The sequence below is a fragment of the Mobula hypostoma genome, chromosome 3 (genome assembly GCF_963921235.1).
Source record: "Mobula hypostoma chromosome 3, sMobHyp1.1, whole genome shotgun sequence".
Lineage (NCBI taxonomy): Eukaryota > Metazoa > Chordata > Chondrichthyes > Myliobatiformes > Myliobatidae > Mobula > Mobula hypostoma.
Genome location: NC_086099.1, coordinates 194,500,424 through 194,524,847, shown reverse-complemented (window position 1 = coordinate 194,524,847; position 24,424 = coordinate 194,500,424). Strand labels below are relative to the sequence as shown.

At 40.2% G+C, this 24,424-nt stretch overlaps 1 protein-coding gene and 1 long non-coding RNA gene across 4 annotated transcripts in view; one reads left to right on the top strand and one right to left on the bottom strand.

Annotated features, from left to right (window-relative positions):
• Window positions 1-24,424, bottom strand: part of LOC134344474 (uncharacterized) — a 190,622-nt gene that overhangs the window by 44,330 nt on the left and 121,868 nt on the right. The gene's annotated exons all lie outside the window — the stretch shown is intronic.
• Window positions 1-24,424, top strand: part of LOC134344473 (enhancer of polycomb homolog 1-like) — a 213,511-nt gene that overhangs the window by 141,277 nt on the left and 47,810 nt on the right. For 2 of the 3 annotated variants that reach the window (XM_063044344.1, XM_063044343.1), the window contains one exon: window positions 21,741-21,886. In XM_063044344.1, coding sequence (XP_062900414.1) covers window positions 21,741-21,886 — 146 coding nt within the window. Of the gene's footprint in view, window positions 1-9,736; window positions 10,262-21,740; window positions 21,887-24,424 lie in introns of those variants that run through there. The other variant, XM_063044345.1, reaches the window with a different exon arrangement.

The following is a 24,424-nucleotide window of genomic DNA, read 5'->3' as shown; positions in this document are numbered from 1 at the left end:
AAAATGCTATTCTCAGTTCCTTCATCTCCACTGCGTCTGTTCCCAGGATGTGGCTTTTCTTTCCAGGACATGAGAGATATCCTTCTCCTTCAAATAATAGGGTTTCCCTTCCTCCACCATTGATATCTCCCTCACCTGCAACTCCTCCATTTCTCAAATATCCACGCTTATGCCATCTTTCCACCACCTCAACAGTGACAGAGTTCCTCTTTGTCATTGCCTATCATACCATGAGCCTTTTCATCCAACACAATCATTCTCCACAATTTCCGCAGTCTTCAAGAATATTCTACCACCAAACATCCCTTTAAACCCGGCCCCCCCCCACCTTTTTTGCCTTCTGCAGAGATCGCTTCCTCAGTGATTCCCTTATCCATATGTCCCTCCCCACTCTTCTCCTTCCCTGCACTTATCCTTACATATTTATCTCCTCCTTCGCTTCTATTCAGGGCCTCAAACAGTCCTTTCAGGTGAAGCAGTACTTCACCTGTGAATCTATTGGGGTCGTCAGTTGTGTCTGATGCTCCCACTGCAGCCGCCTCTGCATTGGGGAGTCGTACAGTTGCAAGAAAAAGTTTGTGAACCCTTTGCAATTACCTGGTTTTCTGCATTAATTACTGAAAGTGTGGTCTAATCTTCATCGAAGTCACAATAATAGACAAACGCAATCTGCCTAAACTAATGACACACAAACAATTGTACTACTTGTCAATACTGAGTATGCCACTTGAACAATCACAGTCTAGATTCAAAAAAGTATGTGAACCTCTGGAGTATTGCCTTCTACAAAAGCTATTTGGAGTCAGGTGTTCCAGTCAATGAGATGAGATTGTTGATATGCCCTGCCCTGTTTTTTCAAAAAAGGGCACAAAGCCAGGTTACTGCCAGAGCCTGATCTTCACAAGAAAAACCTGTTTATGTGCACTATGCTGTGATCAAAACAACTTTCAGAGGACCCTAGAAGAAGAATTGTAGAAATGCATGAATCTGGAAAAGGTTACTAAAGCATTTCTAAAGATCTGAAAGTTCATCGGTCCACAGTAAGAGAAATTTTCTGCAAATGGAGTAAGTTCAGTACTGTTGCTACTCTCCCTAGGAGTGGGTATCCTTCAGAGATCACACCAAGAGCACAATATGCAGTGCTGAAGGAGATGAAAAAGAACCTAAGGGTAACAGCAAAAGACCTGCAGAAATCTCTGGAACTTGCCAAAGTCTCTATTCATGTGTCCACTACAAGAAAAACACTGAACAAGAATGGTGTTCATGGAAGCACACCATGGAAGAGGCCACTGCTGTCCAAAAAAAAAAGCATTGCTGCACATCTCAAATTTGCAAAAGACCATCTTGATGTTCTCCAATGCTTCTGGGACAATGTTCTGTGGACAGGTGAGAGAAAGGTTGAACTATTCGGCAGAAATGCACGTCACTATGCCTAGCGGAAAAAGGGCACTGCACACCAATACCAAAATCTTGCCCCAATTGTGGAGCATCGTGGCTTGGGGTTGCTTGCTGCTTCAGGGCAAGGAGAGCTTGCAATTGTTGAGGGAACAATGAACTCAAAACAGTATCTGGGCACTTTACAGGAGAATGTCAGGGTAGTGGTCCGTCACCTGAAGTTTAATAGAAGTTGGATGATGCAACAAGACAATGATCTGAAACACAAGAGAAAGAAAAAGAAGAAAATTTGTATTTTGGAATGGCCAAGTCCAGATCTTGACCTAATTAAGGTACTGTGGCATGACCTGAAGAGGGCTGTTCATGTAAGGTACCCCAGAAATATTGATGAATTGAAAAAGTTTTGTATAGAGGAATGGCCTAAAATTCTTCCCAGCTGTTGTGCAAGTCTGATCAGCAGCTACAGGAAACGTTTGATGGAGGCTGTAGCTCCTCTACCAGTTATTAAATACAAGTGTTCACATACTACTTCCAGCCTGAACGGTGAATGATTGATTAATGTGTTCAATAAAAACATGAAAAGTACATTTGTTTCTGTGTTATTAATTTAGACAGATTGTATTTGTCTATTATTGTGACTTGGATGAAGATCAGACCACATTTTATGAGTAATTACTGCAGAAAACCAGGTAATTGCAAAAGGTTCACAAACTTCTTGCAACTGTAAATTGGGGGATCATTTCATCAAACACCTGCACTCCATTCGCTAAAGTGGAACTTCCCCGTGGCCAAACGTTTTAATTCCGATTCCTGTTCCAACATGATTGCATGATGAGGCCACCCTCGGTGGAGGAGCAACGCCTTATGTGCTGTCAGGATAGCCTCCAACCTGATTGCATGAATATCGATTTCTTCTGGTTTTAAAAAAAATTTCCTCCCCCTCCCCTCTTCTATTCCCCACTGTGGCCTCCTTCCCCCTGCCCCACACCTTTTTATTCTGGTATCCTCCCCCTTCCTTTTCAGTCCTGAAAAGGGTCTTGACCCGAAAAGACTGCTCTTAGATGCTGCCTGACCTGCTGAGTTCCTGCATTTTCTGTGTATGTTGCTTTGGGTTTCCAGCATCTTCAGAATTTCTCATCTTTATAATTAAGCATGATTGTCATTTGTGGTTATGACTGGTAGGTCTCTGATATTCAGGTCCAAAGTGTTCACAAAGTCTTTCAGTAACTAGGATGAGAGAAGTTGGTAGTTTTTATCCAAGTTTACTGCTGATTTAAAAAAAAACTGAGTGCCAGATTACAGGGAGACTTAAAAGGAATAGAGACAGACCGAGTGAACGAGCCAGGATATGTCAGGTTGATTATCATATGCAAAAATGTGAGGTCATTCAGTTTGATAGAAAAATGGGGAGTAGGTTTTCAGCTGGTAATGCTCTGAGGGACCTAAGTATCATTGAAAATTTCATGAAGGTACCTCAATTAGAAATGCAAGTAGATTGAGTGCAAGTGGCACTGCAATTTCAGAGCATCCCGCAATGACTGAAGATGTAATATTGTATAGTGGTGTGGTCTTCCTGCTGGATTGTAGCTCACAATCAACTGGATTGATTCATATGAAGCTTGATTTCTCATATGAGTAATTAAGAGAATGGGCCTATAGTTTTCATGTTCCAAAGAACTAGAGGTAATCCCAATGAAACATTAAAGAAATTCTGTGACTCTAAAAGGCAGATGCAGGGACAACAGTTTCCTATCTGTGAAGTTTGGAATGAAGGGCCAGAGTCTTAAAAGACTGGTTGATTATGAGTGGTTGAATCTGGTTGAAATATTATGCATCATTGTTTCTTTCAAGCTGTTACTTGAAGTATAACTGTTGCTTTAGTTTTTTTACAGCTTAAATGAGCATTAGATGAGGGAAGAAAATACATAGCACATTGAAGTAAAGAGTTTGTTTTTAGCTTTATTTGTAGCTTTGTATTATAGGATGTATGTATAATTGTTAAGAATGAACACGTCAACATTTTATTTCATTAATATCGGACATGCAACATTACATTAATTAAATAATCCAATATGGCTGTGGTCAGTGGCTTCAAAATGTTGTGTGTAATTCAACAAACTCTAAAGAAAAATATCTTAAATGAGCAAATAGCAAAAAAAAACTTTTCCTACATTAAAATGAGCTGAACTTGTTTTTGATCACCGAATTGGTGGATAGTGCACCACTTTTTAAATTAGTGTATTGAGAATTCAAACTTATATTTTATGCTCTGTGTTTTGTGCTCTAATTAAGAAAGCTTATTGAGTGTTAGCTTTCGTAAGTCGAGGGATAGAGTTTAAGAGTCATGGGGTAATGATGCAGCTCTATAAAACTCTGGTTAGGCCACATTTGGAGTACTGTGTCCAGTTCTGGTCGCCTCACTATAGGAAGGATGTGGAAGCATTGGAAAGGGTACAGAGGAGATTTACCAGGATGCTGCCTGGTTTGGAGAGTATGCATTATGATCAGAGATAAAGGGAGCTAGGCTTTACTGTTTGGAGAGGAGGAGGATGAGAGGAGACATGATAGAGGTATACAAGATATTAAGAGGAATAGATGGAGTGAACAGCCAGCACCTTTTCCCCAGGATACCATTGCTCAATACAAGGGGACATGGCTTTAAGTTAAGGGGTGGGAAGTTCAAGGGGGATATTAGAGGAAGGTTTTTTACAAGAGAGTGGTTGGTGCGTGGAATGCACTGCCTGAGTCAGTGGTGGAGGCAGATACACTAGTGAAGTTTAAGAGACTACTAGACAGGTATATGGAGGAATTTAAGGTGGGGGGTTATATGGGAGGCAGGGTTTAAGAGTCGGCACAACATTGTGGGCCGAAGGGCCTGTACTGTGCTGTACTGTTCTATGTTTTATTTATTTAGAGATCAGACAGCATTTTGGGGCAGGAAACAAATTTGTTCGCTCTGTGGTAAATCATAATTCAAATAGTACGAGACTGAGTTAATTCTGTTGGTGTGTAAAATAAACAAAGGAATTTCTATTCTTTTCAAAATTTGTAGCATAACTCCTGTCACCCCATCTGCATTTATAATTCTCACTTTTCCATCTTACACGCATGCTTGTGTCCTGGTAGCTTTACTGCAATTTGGATCCTTAAAATGTCACCAGTTTTATAATGCTTTTTTGTGGGATCTTGTTTTTTGTATTGCGACATGATTTACAAAACTAGATGGTTGACTCCAACCACATTATCATAATACCCTGTGACTTAAGATTTGTTTATAGTATGCTGTCCTTTAGTGTTGGTCTTCCTAGTGTACAAACATTACCTTGCATATTTTTTGATTCCACACTTTTTTAGCCAATTTTTTTGTTGTCCTAAAGTAAACAATCCTGATCATTCTTTACAAGGTGCCAAAACTTGTTGCATAACACCTGTCACCCCATCTACATTTATAAAAATTGAAGAGGATCGTGGGTTTGCAACTGGTTATACTGCAAACTACTGCAAGTTCTCTTCCTATCTGAGGGTACGTCCACACTACGCCGGATAATTTTGAAAACGAAGCTTTTTCTCTTCGTTTTGCCCTCCCGTCCACACTGAGCCAGCGTTTTCAGCCCCCGAAAACGGAGATTTTCGAAAACACTCTCCAGAGTGAATAAATCTGAAAACGCTTAATATCCGGCGTAGTGTGTACGGGGTAAATGGAGAGATTTTAAAACGTCGTCATGACAACAACACCACAACAACAATGTTTTTTTCTGTTTCTGCTTGGTATTGCGCAAGCTGTTATAACGCGCAGTTGGTGTGAACGGCGTGAGAGTTAAATTGTAAAGTGAGCTTTTTTGACTGTCTAAAAACGCTGTCATGATGTGCCGGAACAGATGTTCGTTGTTTTCTTGAACGCCACCACCTAACAATTTCAGAGCAGGCGGCAACGAGACTGAAGCCAGAACAGTTATGTACTCACGAAATACTTTGACCCATAGCTTACTGAATAAATAAGTATACTCACTTCGCCCTGTTTTCTGTCCTTGCTTGTATGAAGGTGGTTTACCTATTTATGCAAGTACTTCTCTGACAATAGATGTGTAACAGCCTAATGTAACATTGTATGGAAATACAAGATAACACCGATGCAGACATTTAACAAGGTGCTTTATTAATGCAACAGAGTTAGTCAGTTTTTCAATGTTCATCGTCAGCCGGGTCATACTGTCCATGAACTCCATATGCTCCAGTATTTTTTTTGGTTTTAAGTCCTCCTGCGCAAGAGCCAACAGCAATTCCTTTTAAGTTTCTCTACTCTGTAACTGGACAAACGCGCACCAAGTATACTGTTTTCTCTTCCCTTGTTTTCTGTGTGTCCTGCGCATGCCCAGTAGGAGGATATTCACTCAAATATCCGTCTAATGTGGACGCCTGTCATTTTTACTCGAAACCGGCATTTTCAAAATTATCCGGCGTAGTGTGGACGTAGCCTAAAACATATATTCACTGCATTCTTTGTTTACCCCATCATTCCATTGACTTTCTGTCTACCTAACACATAATCAGTACTGCTTTTTCATCTTTGTTTCATTTGGCAAACTAGGATAAAATTCTAGCTGGGTCAGGTGTATTGCCATCATTAAGGATATTGTTATTTATAGAGTATTACCTGCATTCATTGCTATTGTCAATCTGCCTCTCTACCAGAGGACTTTAGGTTCAGATCCATTGTACGTTCCAATGAGACAGGGAAAAGATGGTAGGGTACAGGAACCATAGTATACAGAGGCTGTTGAAAATCTAGTCAAGAAGAAAAGAAAAGTTTGCGAAAGGTTCAAAAAACGAGGTAATGATAGCGATCTAGAAAGTTTTAAGGCTAGCAGGAAGGAGCTTGAGAATGAAATTAGGAGAGACAAGGGGTCATGAGAAGGCCTTGGCGGGCAGGATTAAGGAAACCCCCAAGGCATTCTTCAAGTATGTGAAGAGCAAGAGGATAAGATGTGAGAGAATAGGACCAATTAAGTGTGACAGTGGAAAAGTGTGTATAGAACCAGAGGAGATAGCAGAGGTACTTAATGAATGCTTTGCTTCAGTATTCACTACGGAAAAGGATCTTGGCGATTGTAGGGATGACTTACAGTAGACTGAAAAGCTTGAGCATATAGATTTTTTGAAAGATTATGTGCTGGAGCTTTTGGAAAGCATCAAGTTGGATAAGTCTCTGGGACCGGAAGAGATGTACCCCAGGGTACTGTGGGAGGCGAGGAAGGAGATTGCTAAGCCTCTGGCAATGATCTCTGCATCATCAATGGGGATGGGAGAGGTTGCGGATGTTGTTCCCTTATTCAAGAAAGGGCGTAGAGATAGCCCAGGAAATTATAGACCAATGAGTCTTACTTCAGTGGATGGTAAGTTGATGGAAAAGATCCTGAGAGGCAGGATTTATGAACATTTGGAGAGGCATAATGTGATTAGGAATAGTTAGCATGGATTTGTCAAAGGCAGGTCGTGCCTTACGAGCCTGATTTAATTTTTTTGAGGATGTGACTAAACACGTTGATGAAGGTAGAGCAGTAGATGTAGTGTACATGGATTTCAACAAGGCATTTGGTAAGGTACCCCACGCAAGGCATATTGAGAAAGTAAGGAGGCATGGGATCCAAGGGGACATTGCTTTGTGGATCCAGAATTGGCTTGCCCACAGAAGGCAAAGAGTGGTTGTAGACGAGTCATATTGTGCATGGAGGTCGGTGACCAGTGGTGTGCCTCAGGGATCTGTTCTGGGACCCTTTCTCTTCATGATTCTTATAAATGATCTGGATGAGGAAGTAGAGGGATGGGTTCGTAAATTTGCTGATGACGCAAAGGTTGGGGGTGTTGTGGATAGTGTGGGGACTGTCAGAGTTTACAGCGGGACATTGATAAGATAAACAACTGGGCTGAGAAGTGGCAGATGGAGTTCAACCCAGATAAGTGTGAGGTGGTTCTTTTTGGTAGGTCAGATATGGTGGCAGAATATAGTAAGAATGGTGGTAGAATATGGTGGTAAGACTCTTGGCAGTGTGGAGGATCAGAGGGATCTTGGGGTCTGAGTTCATAGGACACTCAAAGCTGCTATGCAGGTTGACTCTGTGGATAAGAAGGCATAGGGTGCATTGGCCTTCATCAACCATTGGTTTAGGAGCCGAGAGGTAATGTTGCAACTCTGTAGGACCCTGGTCAGACCCTACTTGGAGTACTGTGCTCAGTTCTGGTCACCTCACTACAGGAAAAATGTGGAAACCATAGAAAGGGTGCAGAGGAGATTTAAAAGGATGTTGCTTGGTTTGGGCAGCATGCCTTATGAGAATAGATTGAGTGAACTCGACCTTTTCACCTTGGAGCGACAGTGGATGAGAGGTGACCTGATAGGTGTCGAAGATGAGGCTTTGATCATATGGATAGTTAGAGGCTTTTTCCCAGGGATGAAATGGCTATCATGAGAGGGCACAGTTTTAAGGTGCTTGGAAGTAGGTACAGTGGAGATGTAAGGGGTAAGTTTTTTTATACAGAGAGTGGTGAGTACGTGGAATGGGCTACTGGCGACAGTGGCGAAGGCAGATATAATAGGGTCTTTTAAGAGATTCCTGGATAGGCACCTGGAGCTTAGAAAAATAGAGGGCTGTGTGTAACCCTAGATACTTTCTAAAGTAAGTACTCGTTCGGCACAGTATTGTGGGCCGAAGGGCCTGTATCGTGCTGTAGGTTTTCTATGGTTTCTATGTTGGAACCAGGGAATAACTATTAAACATAGTTTACTTTAAAATTACCTACTTTTTATTAACAAGCTTACAGCACTTTGTTGATCTATGGAGTCCCGCTCATTGAGCCTGGATGTCTATAACCAGGTGAGCCCTGAGCACTCTCTGGGGCTGCTTGTTAAACATTTGTTATCACATACATACTCTGATTGTTGCCAGGCATCCTTGATTAGTGGTTACACAAAGCAGCTTTCTCATGCACATTCACTCCTTTGTTCCCTGCATCTGGCTCATGGTTAGTTATCGTGCAACATTACTTACCAAGCTGCAAATGTCAGTTAGATTTTAGCCCTTTTAATTCTTCGTATAATTTCTCACTATCACTTAAATTTCTTGCAATATGGGGTAAATCCAATACAGTCCGTATGCTCTCAATCATCAAGCATGATTCAAAGAACTGAATTCCAGGCGGACTTTTGGCTTCGTATGTTGTGTCTTGGGATACAAAACCAAAATACAGTTGTGATGCAAACAACAGGAATTCTGCAGATGCTGGAAGTTCAAGCAACACACATCAAAGTTGCTGGTGAACGCAGCAGGCCAGGTAGCAGTTGTGATCTTGGAAAATTAGTGCTCTTCTGTCTGGTCCATGTGTTAAATTTTTACAATTGAATCTGAAGTTTTATCTAATCTATGGTACTGTCATTGGTCATCTGTGAATGACGGCGGTTATCTTCTGCAGTATTTTACCTGATTTCACTGGAAATAAGCTAAGCCGAGAGGCTGGAATTTTCTGTTAGTATTACAATCTTGTGCTGAGCTCTCTTGTCATTGTATTTCTCAGTGTTTTAACACAATGTTATAAGTCATAATATTGGTTGTAGTAGTGTTCCCATGCACCAGAAGCTCGAGTTCTCCTCACTGATAGATGATATGTGCAGTTTCTGGGCTCCTTATTTTAGAAAAGATATACTGACATTGGAGAGGGTTCAGAGAAGATTCATGAGAATGATTCCAGGAATGAAAGGGTTACTGTATGAGGAACGTCTGGCAGTTCTTGGGGTATATTCCCTGGAGTTCAGGAGAATGAGGGGTGAACTCATAGAAACATTCTGAATGTTAAAAGGCCTGAACAGATTAAATGTGGCAAAGTTATTTCCCATGGTATGGGAGTCCAGGACAAGAGGGCACGACTTCAGGATTGAAGGACATTCATTTAGAACAGAGATGTAGAGAAATTACTTTAGTCAGAGGGTGATAAATCTGTGGTATTTGTTGCCACAAGCGGCTGTGGAGGCCAAGCCATTGGGTATATTTAAGGCAGAGATAGATAGGTTTTTGATTAGCCAGGGCATCAAAGGGTATAGGGAGTAGGCAGGGGATTGGGGGTGACTGGAAGAATTGGATCAGCCCATGATTGAATGGCGTAGCAGACTCGATGGCCGAATGGCCTACTTCTGCTGCTATATCTTATGGGTTTGGGAAGTGCAGTCAAAGTATCCTGGGCCACTAATAATGTTGCATTTTGAAGATGGTGCATACTGCAGCAATGTACATTGATGTAGGTAAATTATATTTCATTTGTTGGACGGGGTCTCACATGTGCTGCTTTATCCACGGTTGTGTAAAAGTGTTTCACACTCCTGACTTGTGCCTTGTGGATAGCCCAAAAGGATTTGCAATGGAAGGTGTATTGCTTGTTGCTGTACCAACCCAGCCATTGAGCTACTCTTCTGACCAAGTATTAATGCCTGGTTAAAAGTAATCCACGAGATATTGAATGTGGAGAATGCTGATAGTAATGCTATTGAATGTGAAAGGTTGGATGAAAGTCTTGTTGAAGATGGTCATTCTTGTCACTTGTGTGACTTGAATGTTACTTGTCTCTTATTGGTCCATGCCTGAATGTTGTCTTGGTCTTGCTGCATGCAGGCATGGGCTGCGTCATGTCCTGAGGATCTGCGAATGGAATTGAACATAGTGGAATCATCATCGAACGTCCATACTGTTGACCTTGTGGAACAAAGGTCATTAGTGAAACAGCTGAAGATGGTTGGGCTTAGGATACTAAGAAGCTCCTGCAGTGATGTCCTGGGGTTAGGATGATCTCCAACAACAGCAGGCATCTTCCTTTGTGCAAGGTATGACTCCAACCATTGGAGTGTTTTGTCCCTGATGCCCACTAACTTCAGTTTTCCAGGATTCGTTGATGTAACCTCACTCAAATAGTGCTTTGATGTTAGGAGCAGACATACTTGCCTCAACTCTGAAATTCAGCTCTTTGGTCCTTGAATATCATTTGACAATGAGTAATGATTTTGTCCTTTGTTGAAGAGGACATGCTTAGGCAATTTTCCACATTGACAGCCTGCCAGTATAATTGTACTAGAACAGCTTGACAAGAGAAACCGCTAATCCTGATGTGTGGGTCATCAGTACTTTGTCCAGATGTGATATGTAGTTCCATAGCTTTTGCTCCTCTAGTGCTGGAGATCTCAAGAGGAAACAGATAAAGTTGTGAATGCCACAAGCTCTTCTTTGGTGCTTGCATGCTTTACTTCACCATTGTTGATAGGAATATTCTTGGACTCAGAGCCTCCCTGTTAGCTGTTTTCTTGTCTACCATCTTTTGCAAATAAATATGGTAGGATTGCAGAACTTCAATCAATCTGAAGTCCTTGCAGATTTTTCTTAGTCATAGTCATACTTTATTGATCCCGGGGGAAATTGATTTTTGTTACAGTTGCACCATAAATAATTAAATAGTAATAAAACCATAATTAATAGTAATATGTAAATTATGCCAGGAAATAAGTCCAGGACCAGCCTATTGGCTCAGGGTGTCTGACCCTCCAAGGGAGGAGTTGTAAAGTTTGATGGCCACAGGCAGGAATGACTTCCTATGACGCTCTGTGTTGCATCTCAGTGGAATGAGTCTCTGGCTGAATGTACTCCTGTGCCCAACCAGTACATTATGTAGTGGATGGGAGACATTGTCCAAGATGGCATGCAACTTGGTGCTTGGATCCTTGCTGCTTAGAATCCTGTGCTTACTACAATTTCACTAAATTGGCACTTTTTGGGATGTTTAATTGATTCCCTGACTTGATTGTAACAGTGGAATGATGGGTGTGATGGAAGGGAAGTCGCAGATTATGGTGGTATTCTGATGCTGTTAGTGTTTGGAGACCTGATGCCATGCGACTTGGGGTCTGAAGACAGGTCATAATGAGGAATTATATACAGAATAAAAAGGATTAAAACCTGACTGTCTTTTTGCAGCTTGACTAGTTGCACTGAGAATAATATTGCAAGATAATTAATCACGCCTTACTAAACTGCTAACCGTAGGGTTGCTTGAGAGACAGATGCAAGGAACAAAGGAGTACTTGTTGCATGAGACAGGTGCTTTGTGTAACCACTAATCAAGGATGTCTGGCAATGATCAGAGTACTATGTGATAATGAATGTTTAACCAGCAGTCCCGGACAGGGCTCGCTGCCCACTTGGTTATAGATACCCAGGCTCCATGAGCAGGACACTGTACGTCAATTCAGTGACGCAAGCTTGCTACTAAACAGTATGTAATCTTAAGTAAACTGTGTTTCACAGTTATTCCCTCGGTCTGAACCTAAAGTCCTCTAGTAGAGAGGCAGATCAACAACAAGGTTATTCTTTCTGTCCTCAATCTACTGGCCTTGAAGTGGAACAGGGTACCCTAGGAATTATAGTGGAATGTGGCATGTTTTCTGTGTGATCAGATGTTAGTTTTTCCCATTTTGTGCAGCAGTTTGTGAAGAGGCTCTGCAATGTCTAAATTTGATGGTGACTGGTCTTTTTGGTCTTTTTCACACTCTTCAGTGGTTTCCAATGACATTTCAGAGTGCAGTTGAAGCTATTGTGTATTGAAGCTGTTATATACCACAGTCCAGTAGTTCTGTTCAAATCACAAACAAGAGAGGACCTGCAGGTGCTGAAAATCCAAGCAACACACCCAGAATGCTTAAGGAACTCAGCAGGACAGGCAACATCTATGTAAAAAAGATGCTGCCTGGCCTGCTGAGTTCCTTCAGCATTTTGTGTATGTTGCCCGTAGTTCTGTTATCATAATCGTGAATGACAGGTTTCGTTTCGGGAATTGAACTCTTTTTTTGATTGTTTGCTTAAGCCACTATCCGATGGATAAAACTGAAGACCCACTGAAGTACTGAAACCAAGATCTGAGCAGGCATTGAGTTCAGTAATAAAGCAGTACTGCACTATTTAGGTCAAGCTGAATCTTGTGAATTGCCATGTCAAGTCTATTTTTGACATGACAATCTTGTAGTATTTAGGCATTCTGAGTTTCCAAGAAATCACTTTAGGGAGCACTAATAACAAGAGACTAAATCAAAACATTTAGTTTTAGAGAGATAGTTTGATACCTGATGTGTAAAATCATTTGGAATTTATATGGGTTTATATAAAACTTAAGTTTGTGCATTAAAATGAACAGCCATAGCTGTAGATAACTATAAGTTTACTTCTGTCAGAATTGGCTATTATAAATCAGATTATTTTATATTGGCTTTGTGACTTCTTAGTAAACTGAGGAAAGAAAGTTCTTGCATTGTGCATTTCTGTGCCAGCTACAGCAAAGCTAACTATGTAAAGCTCCCTCTACTGCATCAATATGGCAATTTTACTATTGGCATTTACCATTTTTGCAATCTTAATTGAATGTTAACCTCCCTGCAGTCACTTGCCATTGTTGGAGCTGCCAAGTGTTGTTTGATATAAATCTTTAAGTAGGTACTGCTGTCTTCATCTTCTGAAATGATTCCTCAGTGCTCAACCTTAATTTGTGGGAGAACAGAAGATAGCGATCAGGAAAGTTCGTAGCATAAATCTGATGACGTACGACTTTATGGAGTCATTGTGTTGATTCCTGTCCGTGTATATGCCACTGAGTTCTGCAGGAAAGTAGAATAGGGTGTAGCCAAGGTTAGTGAAAGAATATAGTACTCATGTTTGATTCCGAGGAATTTGCAATTAGCACATCAGAATTTTGATGGAGTTTTCAAGGCCCAAAAATTGCCATGAGGTAGCCTATTTTAAAGTAGTTATTGAATGACTTGTTCAAAAGGCTGATATTGCTGGGGGTTAGTTCAGAGGACAAACTAATAAGGATGTTAGATTCTGAATGATCCTGATATACAAGATGCTTTTTAAAGTCATTCTGGGTGGTTCTGTAGTTTACATGTCTGCTGAATTTGCCACTGTACTATTGTACACCTGATCGCCTGAGCCTTAATTTTGGCACATCTGAATTTGAACCTTTTGTCCGTTGTTTAAATTTATTTCTTAAAAAATTAAAGGAAAATATTTGGCTTTTTTTTAACCAGCCAGATCAGATCTTTTAACTTCATTCATGTACCCAAGTGCACCAACTAAACATCTTGACTTTTCTCCATTGAATGCGATACTGGTCTGCCTTTCTTTCCCCCACTCCCCCCCCCCCCCACCACCACCACCACTGCCACTACCACCCCAGCTCGCACTGCTGCCCCTTCATTCCATTTTTCTCCTACTGGTAATATCACAACTGGCAGTCATTTACAGTGGCATGCAAAAGTTTGGGCACCCTTGGTCCAAATTTGTTACTGTTAATATCTAAGCAAGTAAACGATGACCTGAATTCCAACAGGCATTAAGTTAAAGATGACACATTTCTTTAATATTTTAAGCAAGGTAACTTTTGTATTCCATCTTTTACAGTTTCTAAATAACAAAGAAGGAAAAGGGCCCAAAACAAAAGTTTGGGTACCCTGCATGGTCAGTACTTAGTAACGACCCCTTTGGCAAGTATCACAGCTTGTAAATGCTTTCTGTAGCCAGCTAAGAGTTTTTCAATTCTTGTTTGGGGATTTTCGCCCATTCTTCCTTGCAAAAGGCTTCTTGTTCTGTCAGATTCCTGGGCCATCTTGCATGCACTGCTCTTTTGAGGTGAATCCGCAAATTTTCAATGATGTTTACGTCAGGGGACTGTGAGGGCCATGGCAAAACCTTCAGCTTGCGCCTCTTGAGGTAGTCCATTGTGAATTTTGAGGTGTGTTTAGGAACATTATCCTGTTGTAGAAGCCATCCTCTTTTCATCTTTGGCTTTTTTACAGATGGTGTGATGTTTGCTTCCAGAATTTGCTGGTATTTAATTGAATTCATTCCTCCCTCTACCAGTGAACTGTTCCCCATACCACTGGCTGCAACACAAGCCCAAAGCATGATCAATCCACCCCTGTGCTTAATGCTTGGAGAGGGGTTCTTTTCATGAAATTCTGCACCCTTTTTCCTCCAAACATACCTTTGCTCATTGTGGCCAAAAAGTTCTATTTGAACTTCATCAGTCCACAGGACTTGTTTCCAAAATGCATCAGTCTTGTTTAGATGTTCCTTTGCAAACTTCTGACGACTCTTCCATGAAGGTCATATTTGTGCAGGTGTCACTGCACAGTGGAACAGTGCACCACCAGTCCAGAGACTGTTAAATCTTCCTGAAGGTCTTTTGCAGTCAAATGGGGGTTTTGATTTGCCTTTCTTGCAATCCTACAAGCAGTTCTCTCAGAAAGTTTTCTTGGGCGTCAAAACCTCAACCTGACCTCCACCATCCCTGTTACCTGCCATTTCTTAATTACATTACGAACTGAGGAAACAGCTATCTGAAAATAGTTTGCTATCTTGTTATTGCCTTCTCCTGCTTTGTGGGCATCATTTATTTTAATTTTCAGAGTGCTAAGGCAGTTGCTTAGAAGAGCGCATGGCTGCTGATTGTTGGGACAAGGTTTGGGGAGTCAGGGTATTTATAAAGCTTTGAAATTTGCATTACCTGGCCTTTCCTAATGATGACTGAGAACAAACCATAGCCCTGACAAGCTAATTAAGGTCTGAGACCTTGGTAAAAGTTATCTGAGAGCTCAAATCTCTTGGGGTGCCCAAACTTTTGCATGGTGCTCCTTTCCTTTTTTTTTTCACTCTAAAATTGTACAGAACAAAAATAATACACTAATTTTGCTTAAAGTGTTGAAAACAATGTTTCATCTTTAACTTTGACTTTTGGAGATCAGTTCATTTTCTATTCACTTAACTATTCACAGTAACAGAAATTTTGAGCGGGGTGCCCAAACTTCTGCATGCCACTGTATATACTGAACTAAGTAATGAGTTCCTGTTGTGAACAGTCCATAATGTAAGAACTTCATAATTTGTAGAATGTTTTCTCTGGAGTGAATTAAATAAATGAAAATCAATATGGCTAATTAGTCATGTATGCTTAATGTTACAGTATTCTGTTTATCCATATTTGTTTATTCCAACACAGTATTCCAGCTATCAGGTCCATGTCAGCTTCTGCATACAGAGTAATGTCATCAGTCCCATTTTACCATTCCCTAGTAACTTTACAATTTGCTCTATTTCACATGATTGCTGTGGTTCTCCCCCCCCCCAAAAAAGGCTACACCTGGGCTAACTTTGACTATCCATTTCATCTGTCTTCATGTCTTTTGTATAAGGAATTACTCAGAGACATTCCTTGTGATAAGTTTATGCAAGAAGAATGGAGAGATGAGTGTTCCTTTTAATATTTTCTCAGAAGTCCATTTTGATTCTTAAGCTCTAAACAAAACCATTTTTATATAGTCATACCATATTGTTGTCGGGTAGCATTACAACTTGGGTTCTACTTAACGGTTTATTTTTCTAGCTCTTTGCTGCATTTCCTACTGTTTAGTTTTATCAAAAGGAGTTTATTGGGCTTCGAAGTTTTGCTCTTTCTCTGCTTTCAAACTGATCAGTTGTATTTCCTAAAAGATTCAGTTCTCAACATTGTTTGGTACAGAGTGAACATAAACAAATTTTTATTGTTGAATGGCTGAAATAATTCAAATGTGTTTTAAATTGAATACTGCTTCCTTTTAAGTGTAGCTGAAAATCTGGTCTTGCAGGTAATAGCTGCATTTAAGATTAAGCTACTATAACAGGCAAAATAAGGATTGACAGGGGAATGAGATAAAAATTGAAATTCAACACTCCATGTAGCTCCTGGGACTGGTTGCATCCCCTCTTGGTATTTTACTTTATTGTGCAATGTCAACTATGAGCGTCCTCTTGAAATTTTAAAGGTTAATCAAGAGCTATCAGTGTGCATTTTTCAAATTGCATTTGGCAAATATTTTCATTTAAGTGGCTGCAAGTACAGAATGAAGATGACATGTACATTGAATTTCTGATAGTATATGTAATTAACTTTTGGTTAGTAGAATGATATTTTCCAATGATGTAAGGTCACAAAGCTAAAGGGGAATGGCACTTGTTTTTTCTTAACAAAAGTATTCTTGAAAGTAGAAATGCAAATAAAAAGGAAATATGATTTTGTAATTTAATGGCACACGGTAGGACTTAGAAATGAATAAATTTGTAGAAATTTTTGGTAGGCTGTTGACTAGCTTGAGCACACTGAAGTTATAGATATGACACTATAGGAAAAAATGTGAAAATCGTTAACAATTAGAAGTCAATTGTCCAGTTTGGTTCACCTTCTAACCTCAGGGCTTTGGGGTTCTTCTACCTTTGCTCTCTATATTACTTAAACTGGTAGGAATGTCATTAAATCATAAACGCATTAAAGTCTACAGATGCTGGAAATCCAAAGCAACATACACAAAATGCTTGAGGAACTCAGCAGGTCAGGCAGCATGAGTAAACAGTCAATGCCGAGACCCTTCTTCAGGATTGTCAGTAGTATTAAAAAAGAAAATAGTTCTTGATAAATTGGTTTTCATTTCAGAGTACCAAAGGGTATACTGCAGAAATGTCTTCAGTGGGAGAAGTTCAGCCTGGTGAGCCCTACATAACAAGCCAGTTACAAACCATCAGTGGGATTAAACAAATTCAGCATGGATTCCTGAAAAGAAAATCATGCTTAATAAATCTGGATTTCTTTAGAGGATGTAACTGAGAGAATGGATGAGGGAATGGATGTAGTAAACTTGTATTTTCAGAAAGATTATGATAAAGTCCTACATAATGACTATCTGTAAAATTAAATCACATGTTAATATGGTAATGCATTGGCAAGGACTGAAAATAGATTGAGACAGGAAAGAGAATAGGAATAACTCCATCCCTTTGCAGTAGCGAGCCGCAGTTTGATACTGTGGGGACTGTTATTCATAATATTTAGACTTAATTGAAGGAACGAATGATATTTTTAAGTTTGTGGGTAACACTAAAATGGGATTTTGAATTGCAAGAGCCTGACAAAGAAGCTACAGACAAGTTACACTGACTGGCATATGCAGTGTAACATGGATAAACACAAAGTATAATGTTAAATTAGGAGATGTTGATACACAGAGACGTGTAGTCACTAAAAGCAACTGGATAGAAAGGTAAATGGCAAGTGGGTTTGAGTACAGAACAAAGGTTCGCTGCAATTACATAGGATCTTGGTGAGACCACACTTTAAATACCATGTATTTGTCAAAAAAAGTGTATCAAAGGTTCATCGAGCCAATTCCTTGGTTAGCTGTATTGTTATATGAGGAGTAATCAAGGCAGCTAAGTTTGTATTCAGTAGTGCTTCAAAGAATGACAAGCAATCTAATTGATGGGCCAAATGGCCCAATCCTCCTCCTGTGTCTTATGGAAACTAGACATAAATAAGCAACAGGGCTCATCCCTTTTTTGTAAAGTCCATAATTATTGTTACTAATTCATTAATCATTGATAATCTGTACTCAAAATTACCATGGCACATGAGAATTTTTTTTAGAAGATTATCACCAGTTCAGGCACACATCTCCTAAAAGGTTTGCCACCTCTCTGAAGTACAGGACTGTTGATTTTAAAAAGTCATTGCTGAGAGAATCACAGTCAGGTTTAATATCACTGTCGTATATGACATGAAATTTGTTGTTTTGCATCAACAGTGCTGTGCAAAGATATAATAATGCTATAGATTATAAAAATACATAATACAAAAAACCATATAGCCATATAACAATTACAGCACGGAAACAGGCCATCTTGGCCCTTCTAGTCCGTGTGGAACGCTTACTCTCACCTAGTCCCATCTACCTGCACTCAGCCCATAACCCTCTATTCCTTTCCTGTCCATATACCTATCCAATTTTTTTTAATGACAAAATCGAACCTGCCTCTACCACTTCTACTGGAAGCTCATTCCACACAGCTACCACTCTGAGTAAAGAAGTTCCCCCTTGTGTTACCACTAAACTTTTGCCCCTTGACTCTCAACTTATGCCCTCTTGTTTGAATCTCCCCTATTCTCAATGGAAAAAGCCTGTCCACGTCAACTCTGTCTATCCCCCTCATAATTTTAAACACCTCTATCAAGTCCCCCCTCAACCTTCTATGCTCCAAAGCATAAAGACCTAACTTGTTCAACCTTTCTCTGTAACTTAAGTGCTGAAACCCAGGCAACATTCTAGTAAATCCTCTCTCTATTTTGTTGACATCTTTCCTATAATTCGGTGACCAAAACTGCACACAATACTCCAAATTTGGCCTCACCAATGTCTTGTACAATTTAAATATTACATCCCAACTTCTATACTCAATGCTCTGGTTTTTAAGGGCCAGCATACCAAAAGCTTTCTTCACCAACCTATCCACATGAGATTTCACCTTCAGGGAACTATGCACCGTTATTCCTCAATGCCCTACCATTTACCATGTATGTCCTATTTTGATTAGTCCTACCAAAATGTAGCATCTCACACTTATCAGCATTAAACTCCATCTGCCATATTTCAGCCCACTCTTCTAACTGGCCCAAATATCTCTGCAAGTTTTGAAAACCTTCTTCATTATCCATAACACCACCTATCTTAGTATCATCTGCATACTTACAAATCCAATTTACCACCCCATCATCCAGATCATTAATGTATATGACAAACAACATTGGACCCAGTACAGATCCCTGAGGCACACCACTAGTCACTGGCCTCCAACCTGACAAACAGTTATCCACCACTACTCTCTGGCATCTCCCATCCAGCCACTGTTGAATCCATTTGACTACTTCAATATTAATACCTAACGATTGAACCTTCCTAACTAACCTGCCGTGTGGAACCTTGTCAAAGGCCTTACTGAAGTCCATATAGACAACAACGACCGCTCAAAACAAGTTAGTATTCATGGGTTCATGGGCCATTCAGAAATCTTATGACAGGAAATAAGCTGTTCCTGAATCATTGAGTGTGGGTCTTTGTTGCATCTCCTGTTTATTGATAGAACTATCCACTCCCCCGTTCTTTCCCCAGAATCCTGCAACTTAGTTTGAAACTTAGGGTGAATTCCTTTTTGGACATTCTTTTTGGATGTACTTCCAGTACTGTTTTAAGCAGTGCATCAAGATCTTTTATTTCTGATTATTTGCTTTGTGTTGGTGTTCTGAGATTCAGTATAATGCAAAAAAAAGTGAAGTTCAAATTAACTTCATTGTGCCGAAGGGAGTGAAAAAGAGCTGTAATGAAAAACTTTAAAAATAACTTTCACTTTCTGTTATAGAGAAGGGTTAGCTTTGCAAATTGAAGAATGAAAATTTGGGCTAAAAGGCATGCACCATATGCTGTTGATAAATAAGCTATATTAAGTGCTAATTCCAAAAATATAAAATTATGCTATTAATATTAATTAGTAATGCACTGTCACTTAAAATCCGTATTGTATAGCTTGGGGATGGGTGTCTTTGAGGTTCTGTTATTACTATTGTTCATTCTTTGGAGTCTCTTGTTTCGTGAATGTCTTTGCGAAGAGTAAGAATTTCAAATGGTATACTATATACAGTCTGATGTTAAATTGAACAATTTGGATAGAGACAGTTAAATCACTGTGATTTAATGTTGGGGTTCAATAAAGATCCATCCTAATGTCAGCATTCTTCTGGTCCAAAAAAAAGTGAAAGATAATTCTTTATGATAATAAAAAAGAAAATACTGGGACAACTTGGTATGTCAGGCAGCATTTCTACAAAGTGTGTTTAATGATGTAGGTCTTGAGATCCTTTTACAGGACTGACAGAGAAAAAACAAGGTAGTCCAGATAGCAGGAAAGTGTAGGGAAGGCAATGGATGGAAAAAAGAATTTCTGTTGTGGTCCAATAATGTAGCCTTTATGGGGCAGCTAACCATCTCTACAGCATCTGTTTTCAGTGTGCAGCTTTCCATTTTAGAACATCCAAGATGTCCTCCATTTTTCCCTTCCACCACCATTGATCCTGCACCCTCACTCCATCTTCCTGCAATTATAATAGGAATATGTTTCCCCTTATTGTTAACTATCACCCCATGACCTTCCATATCCAGCGCACAATTCTCCATAATTTCTGCCCACAATAGGGTCCAATCATCTTCTCCTCCTCTTCCTATGCCCCCCCCCCAAGCTTACCACTTTCTGTGGGGATCGCTCTCTACATGACTCCTTTGTCCATTTGTCCCTCACCACAATTCAGGGCCCAAACAGTCCTTCCTGGAGAAGGAGCACTTAAACCTGCAAGTCTACTGTGTCCATTATTCCCAAGGCTGCCTCCTCTACATCGGTAAAACTTTATGTAAATTAAGATACTTGACATAGATTACTCTGTCAAAAAAGGTGGAATTTCCTATCGCTACCCATATTAATTCAACCTCTCGTTCCCATTCTGACATGTCTGTCCATGGCCATCTGGTATTCTGTCTGGGTCACCCCCAATCTGATGACATGAGTGTTGATCTCTGCCTTCTGGTGAATTCTCCCCCTCCATCCTCTCTCTTTTCCCTTTTCCCCATTGGGTTTTCTCCTCACACCCCCTTCTCACCTGCGCATCACCATCCTCTGGTTCCTTCCTTTTCTCCATGGTCCACTGTCTTCTCCTATCAGATTCTTTTTTCAACCCTTTACCTTCCATCTATCATCTCCCAGCTTCTTACTTTGCGCGCACACACACATCTTCCCCCTTACCTGGTTTCCCCCATCACCTGCCAGCTTATACTCTGTCTCTCCTTGTGCTGTCCCCCTCCCTCCCTCCCCCCCCATTTTATTCTGCTTCTGCCCCCTTTCTTTTTAGTCTTGATAATAAAGGGTTTCAGACCAAAAAATCAACTGTTTATTCCTCTCCACAGTTGCTACCAGACTTGCTGAGCTTCTCAGCAGTTTGTGCATGTGGCTTAGATGCTGGAAATTTTGTAGAATCTCGTGTTTATGATTTGAAGCTCCTTTTTAAATTCCGTTTGTTCCACCCATTGCCCTCACCTCACATTTGCTACCTATTCCAACTTTTTTCTCTTTATCGTTTTTGATGGTGTCTCAGACTTGATACATTAACTGTTTATCCTTCCCTTAATGCCATCTAACCTAGTTTCTGTTTATAGTATTTTTATTTAAAGAGTTATCGCCTTTTTGCTTTTCACATCAGTAATAGCAATTCATTTTGCATGCCAAATGAGGGGTTATGTTTAAGAAGCATTTCCAATATATACTCCAGGAATTAAATGTACAAAGAGCTTGTTCGTTCCTAATTTGAATTTTAGTTTTGTCAATGTAACTTGAAATGTAACTTTGTCATCTTTAATTCAGCTTTCAGCTTGGATGCTGAGCAACCAGACTATGATATGGACTCGGATGATGAAGCATTTGTGAATAAATTAAAGAAGAAAATGGACATCACTCCTTTACAATTTGAGGAGATGATTGATCGATTAGAAAAGGGCAGTGGTCAGCAGGTAAGAAAATATATTTACTTCATCTGGCTGCATTTATGATGGCTTTGTAGTACTTCAGTACAACATGCTTTTTGATGAATTTTCGGTATGCACTGGTAAATGTTGATTTATGATGCATGTATAATTTTGTCTTGTCACGTAATTGATTAAAGTTCAAAAGTAAATTTACTATAAAAGTACATTTGTGTCACCATATAAAACCCGAGATTCATTTTATTGCGGGCAATCACAGTAATTACACAAAACAATAGTATCAGAGAAAGACCACAACTAATAGGATGGAAAAACAACCAATGTGCAAAAGACTACACACTTTGTGAATACAAAACAAAAGAAGAAAAAATAATTATTATAATAAATATTGAGAACATGAAATGAAGAGTCCTAGAAAGTGAGTCCATAGCTTGTGGGAACGGGTAAGTAATGGGGCAAGTGAAGTTGAGTGAAGTAATCCCCTCTGGTTCAAGAGTCTGATGGTTGAGGGGTAAAACTGTTCCTGAACCTGGTAGTGTGGGTCCTGAGGCTCTCTTACCACCTTCCGGGTGGATGCTGCTTTCCAACGACAGTGCCTTGTGCTGATGTGTTCAGTTGTGGAGAGGCCTTTATTGTGATGGGCTGGGTAGTATCTGCTATTTTTTGTTGGCTTTTCCATTCAAGGGCATTGGTGTTTCCATACCACACCATGATGCAACCAGTCAGTATCCTCTCCACCGCATCAGTAGAAGTTTGCCACTTTTACATGACATAATACAGAGGAGCAAACTTGGAATTCAGCCCATTAAATCTGCTCCGCCAGTTCATAATGCCTGATTTATTGTCCCCCTCAGTCTCATTCTGCCTTCTGTCTATAACCTTTGACACCTTTTAATTAAGAGTCTATCAACCTGTTTTAAATATACCCAGTTTCCTGGTCTCCACAGCCATCTGTGGTAATGAATTCCACAGATTCATTTCTCTCTGTCTGAAGAAATTCCTCCTCATCAACGTTTGAAATGGACATCCCTGTATCCTGAGGCTGTGCCCTCTGGTCCTAAACTCGCCCACTATTTACTGGAAACACCCCCTCCCCATTCTAAACTCCAGCGAATACTGGCCCTAAGCCATCAAATGCTCCTCCCACATTAAACAACAGGAATTCTGCAGATGCTGGAAATTCAAGCAACACACATCAAAGTTGCTGGTGAACGCAGCAGGCCAGGCAGCATCTATAGGAAGAGGCGCAGTCGACGTTTCAGGCCGAGACCCTTCGTCAGGACTAACTGAAGGAAGAGTGAGTAAGGGATTTACTCACTCTTCCTTCAGTTAGTCCTGACGAAGGGTCTCGGCCTGAAACGTCGACTGCGCCTCTTCCTATAGATGCTGCCTGGCCTGCTGCGTTCACCAGCAACTTTGATGTGTGTTCCTCCCACATTAACCCTTTCATTAGCAGAATTATTCTCGTGAACTGCCTCTGGACATCCTTCAATGAGAACACATCCTTTCTTAGATAAGGGACCCAAAACTGCTCACAATATTCCAAATGTAGTCAGACCAAACGCCTTTATAAAGCTTCAGCATTATATCTTTGCTCTTAAATTTCAGATCTCTCTAAATGAATGCTAACATTGCATTTGCCTTCCTTACCACTGACCCATCTTACGGTCTTATTAACCCAACTTGTAAGTTAACCTTCAGGGTCTCCTGCACGAAGCCTCACAAATCCCATTGCACTTTTGATTTTTTGAATTTTCTCTCCAGTTTAAAAACAATCTATGTCTTTAGTCCTACCAAAGTGCATGACCTTGCACTTCCCTACACCATATTCCATCTGCCACTTCTTTGCCTATTCTCCCAATCTATCCAAGTCCTGCAGACTTCCTCCTGCTTCAACACTAACTGCCCCTCCACCTATATTCGGATTGTTCACAAACTTGGCCTCAAAGCTATCAATTCCATCATCTAGATCGGCGTTTTATTTGATAAGTAATTGAAACACTCATGCAGATCACCATTAGTTACAGGTAACCAACTAGAAAAGGCCTTTTTTCCACTCTTTGTCTCCTGGCAATCAGCCGCTCTTCTTTCCATGCTAGTACCTTTCCTGTAATACCATGGGTAGTTATCTTGTTAAAACAGCTTTATGTGCGATACCTTGTCAAAAAGCTTAAGTTACAAGTAAACAACATCCACTGACTCTCCTTTGTCTATCTTGCCTGTTATTTCCTCCAAGAATTTAAACAGATTTGTCAAGCAGGCTTTCCCTTTAAGGAAGACCATGCTGACTTTGCGTACTTTATCATGTGCCTCCAACTACCCTGAAACCTCATCCTTAATGGATTCCAACATCTTCCAACACGATTCCAACATATTAGTCAAGCTAACTGACCTAAAATTTCCTTTCTTCAGTTTGCCTCCCTCCCTGAAAGAGTGGAGTGACATTTGTAGTTTACCAATCTTCTGCAGCCATTTCAGAGTCTTGTGATTCTTGAACGATCATTACTAATGTCTCCACAGTCTCTTTAGCTACCTCTTTCAGAACCCTGGTGTGTAGTCCTTCTG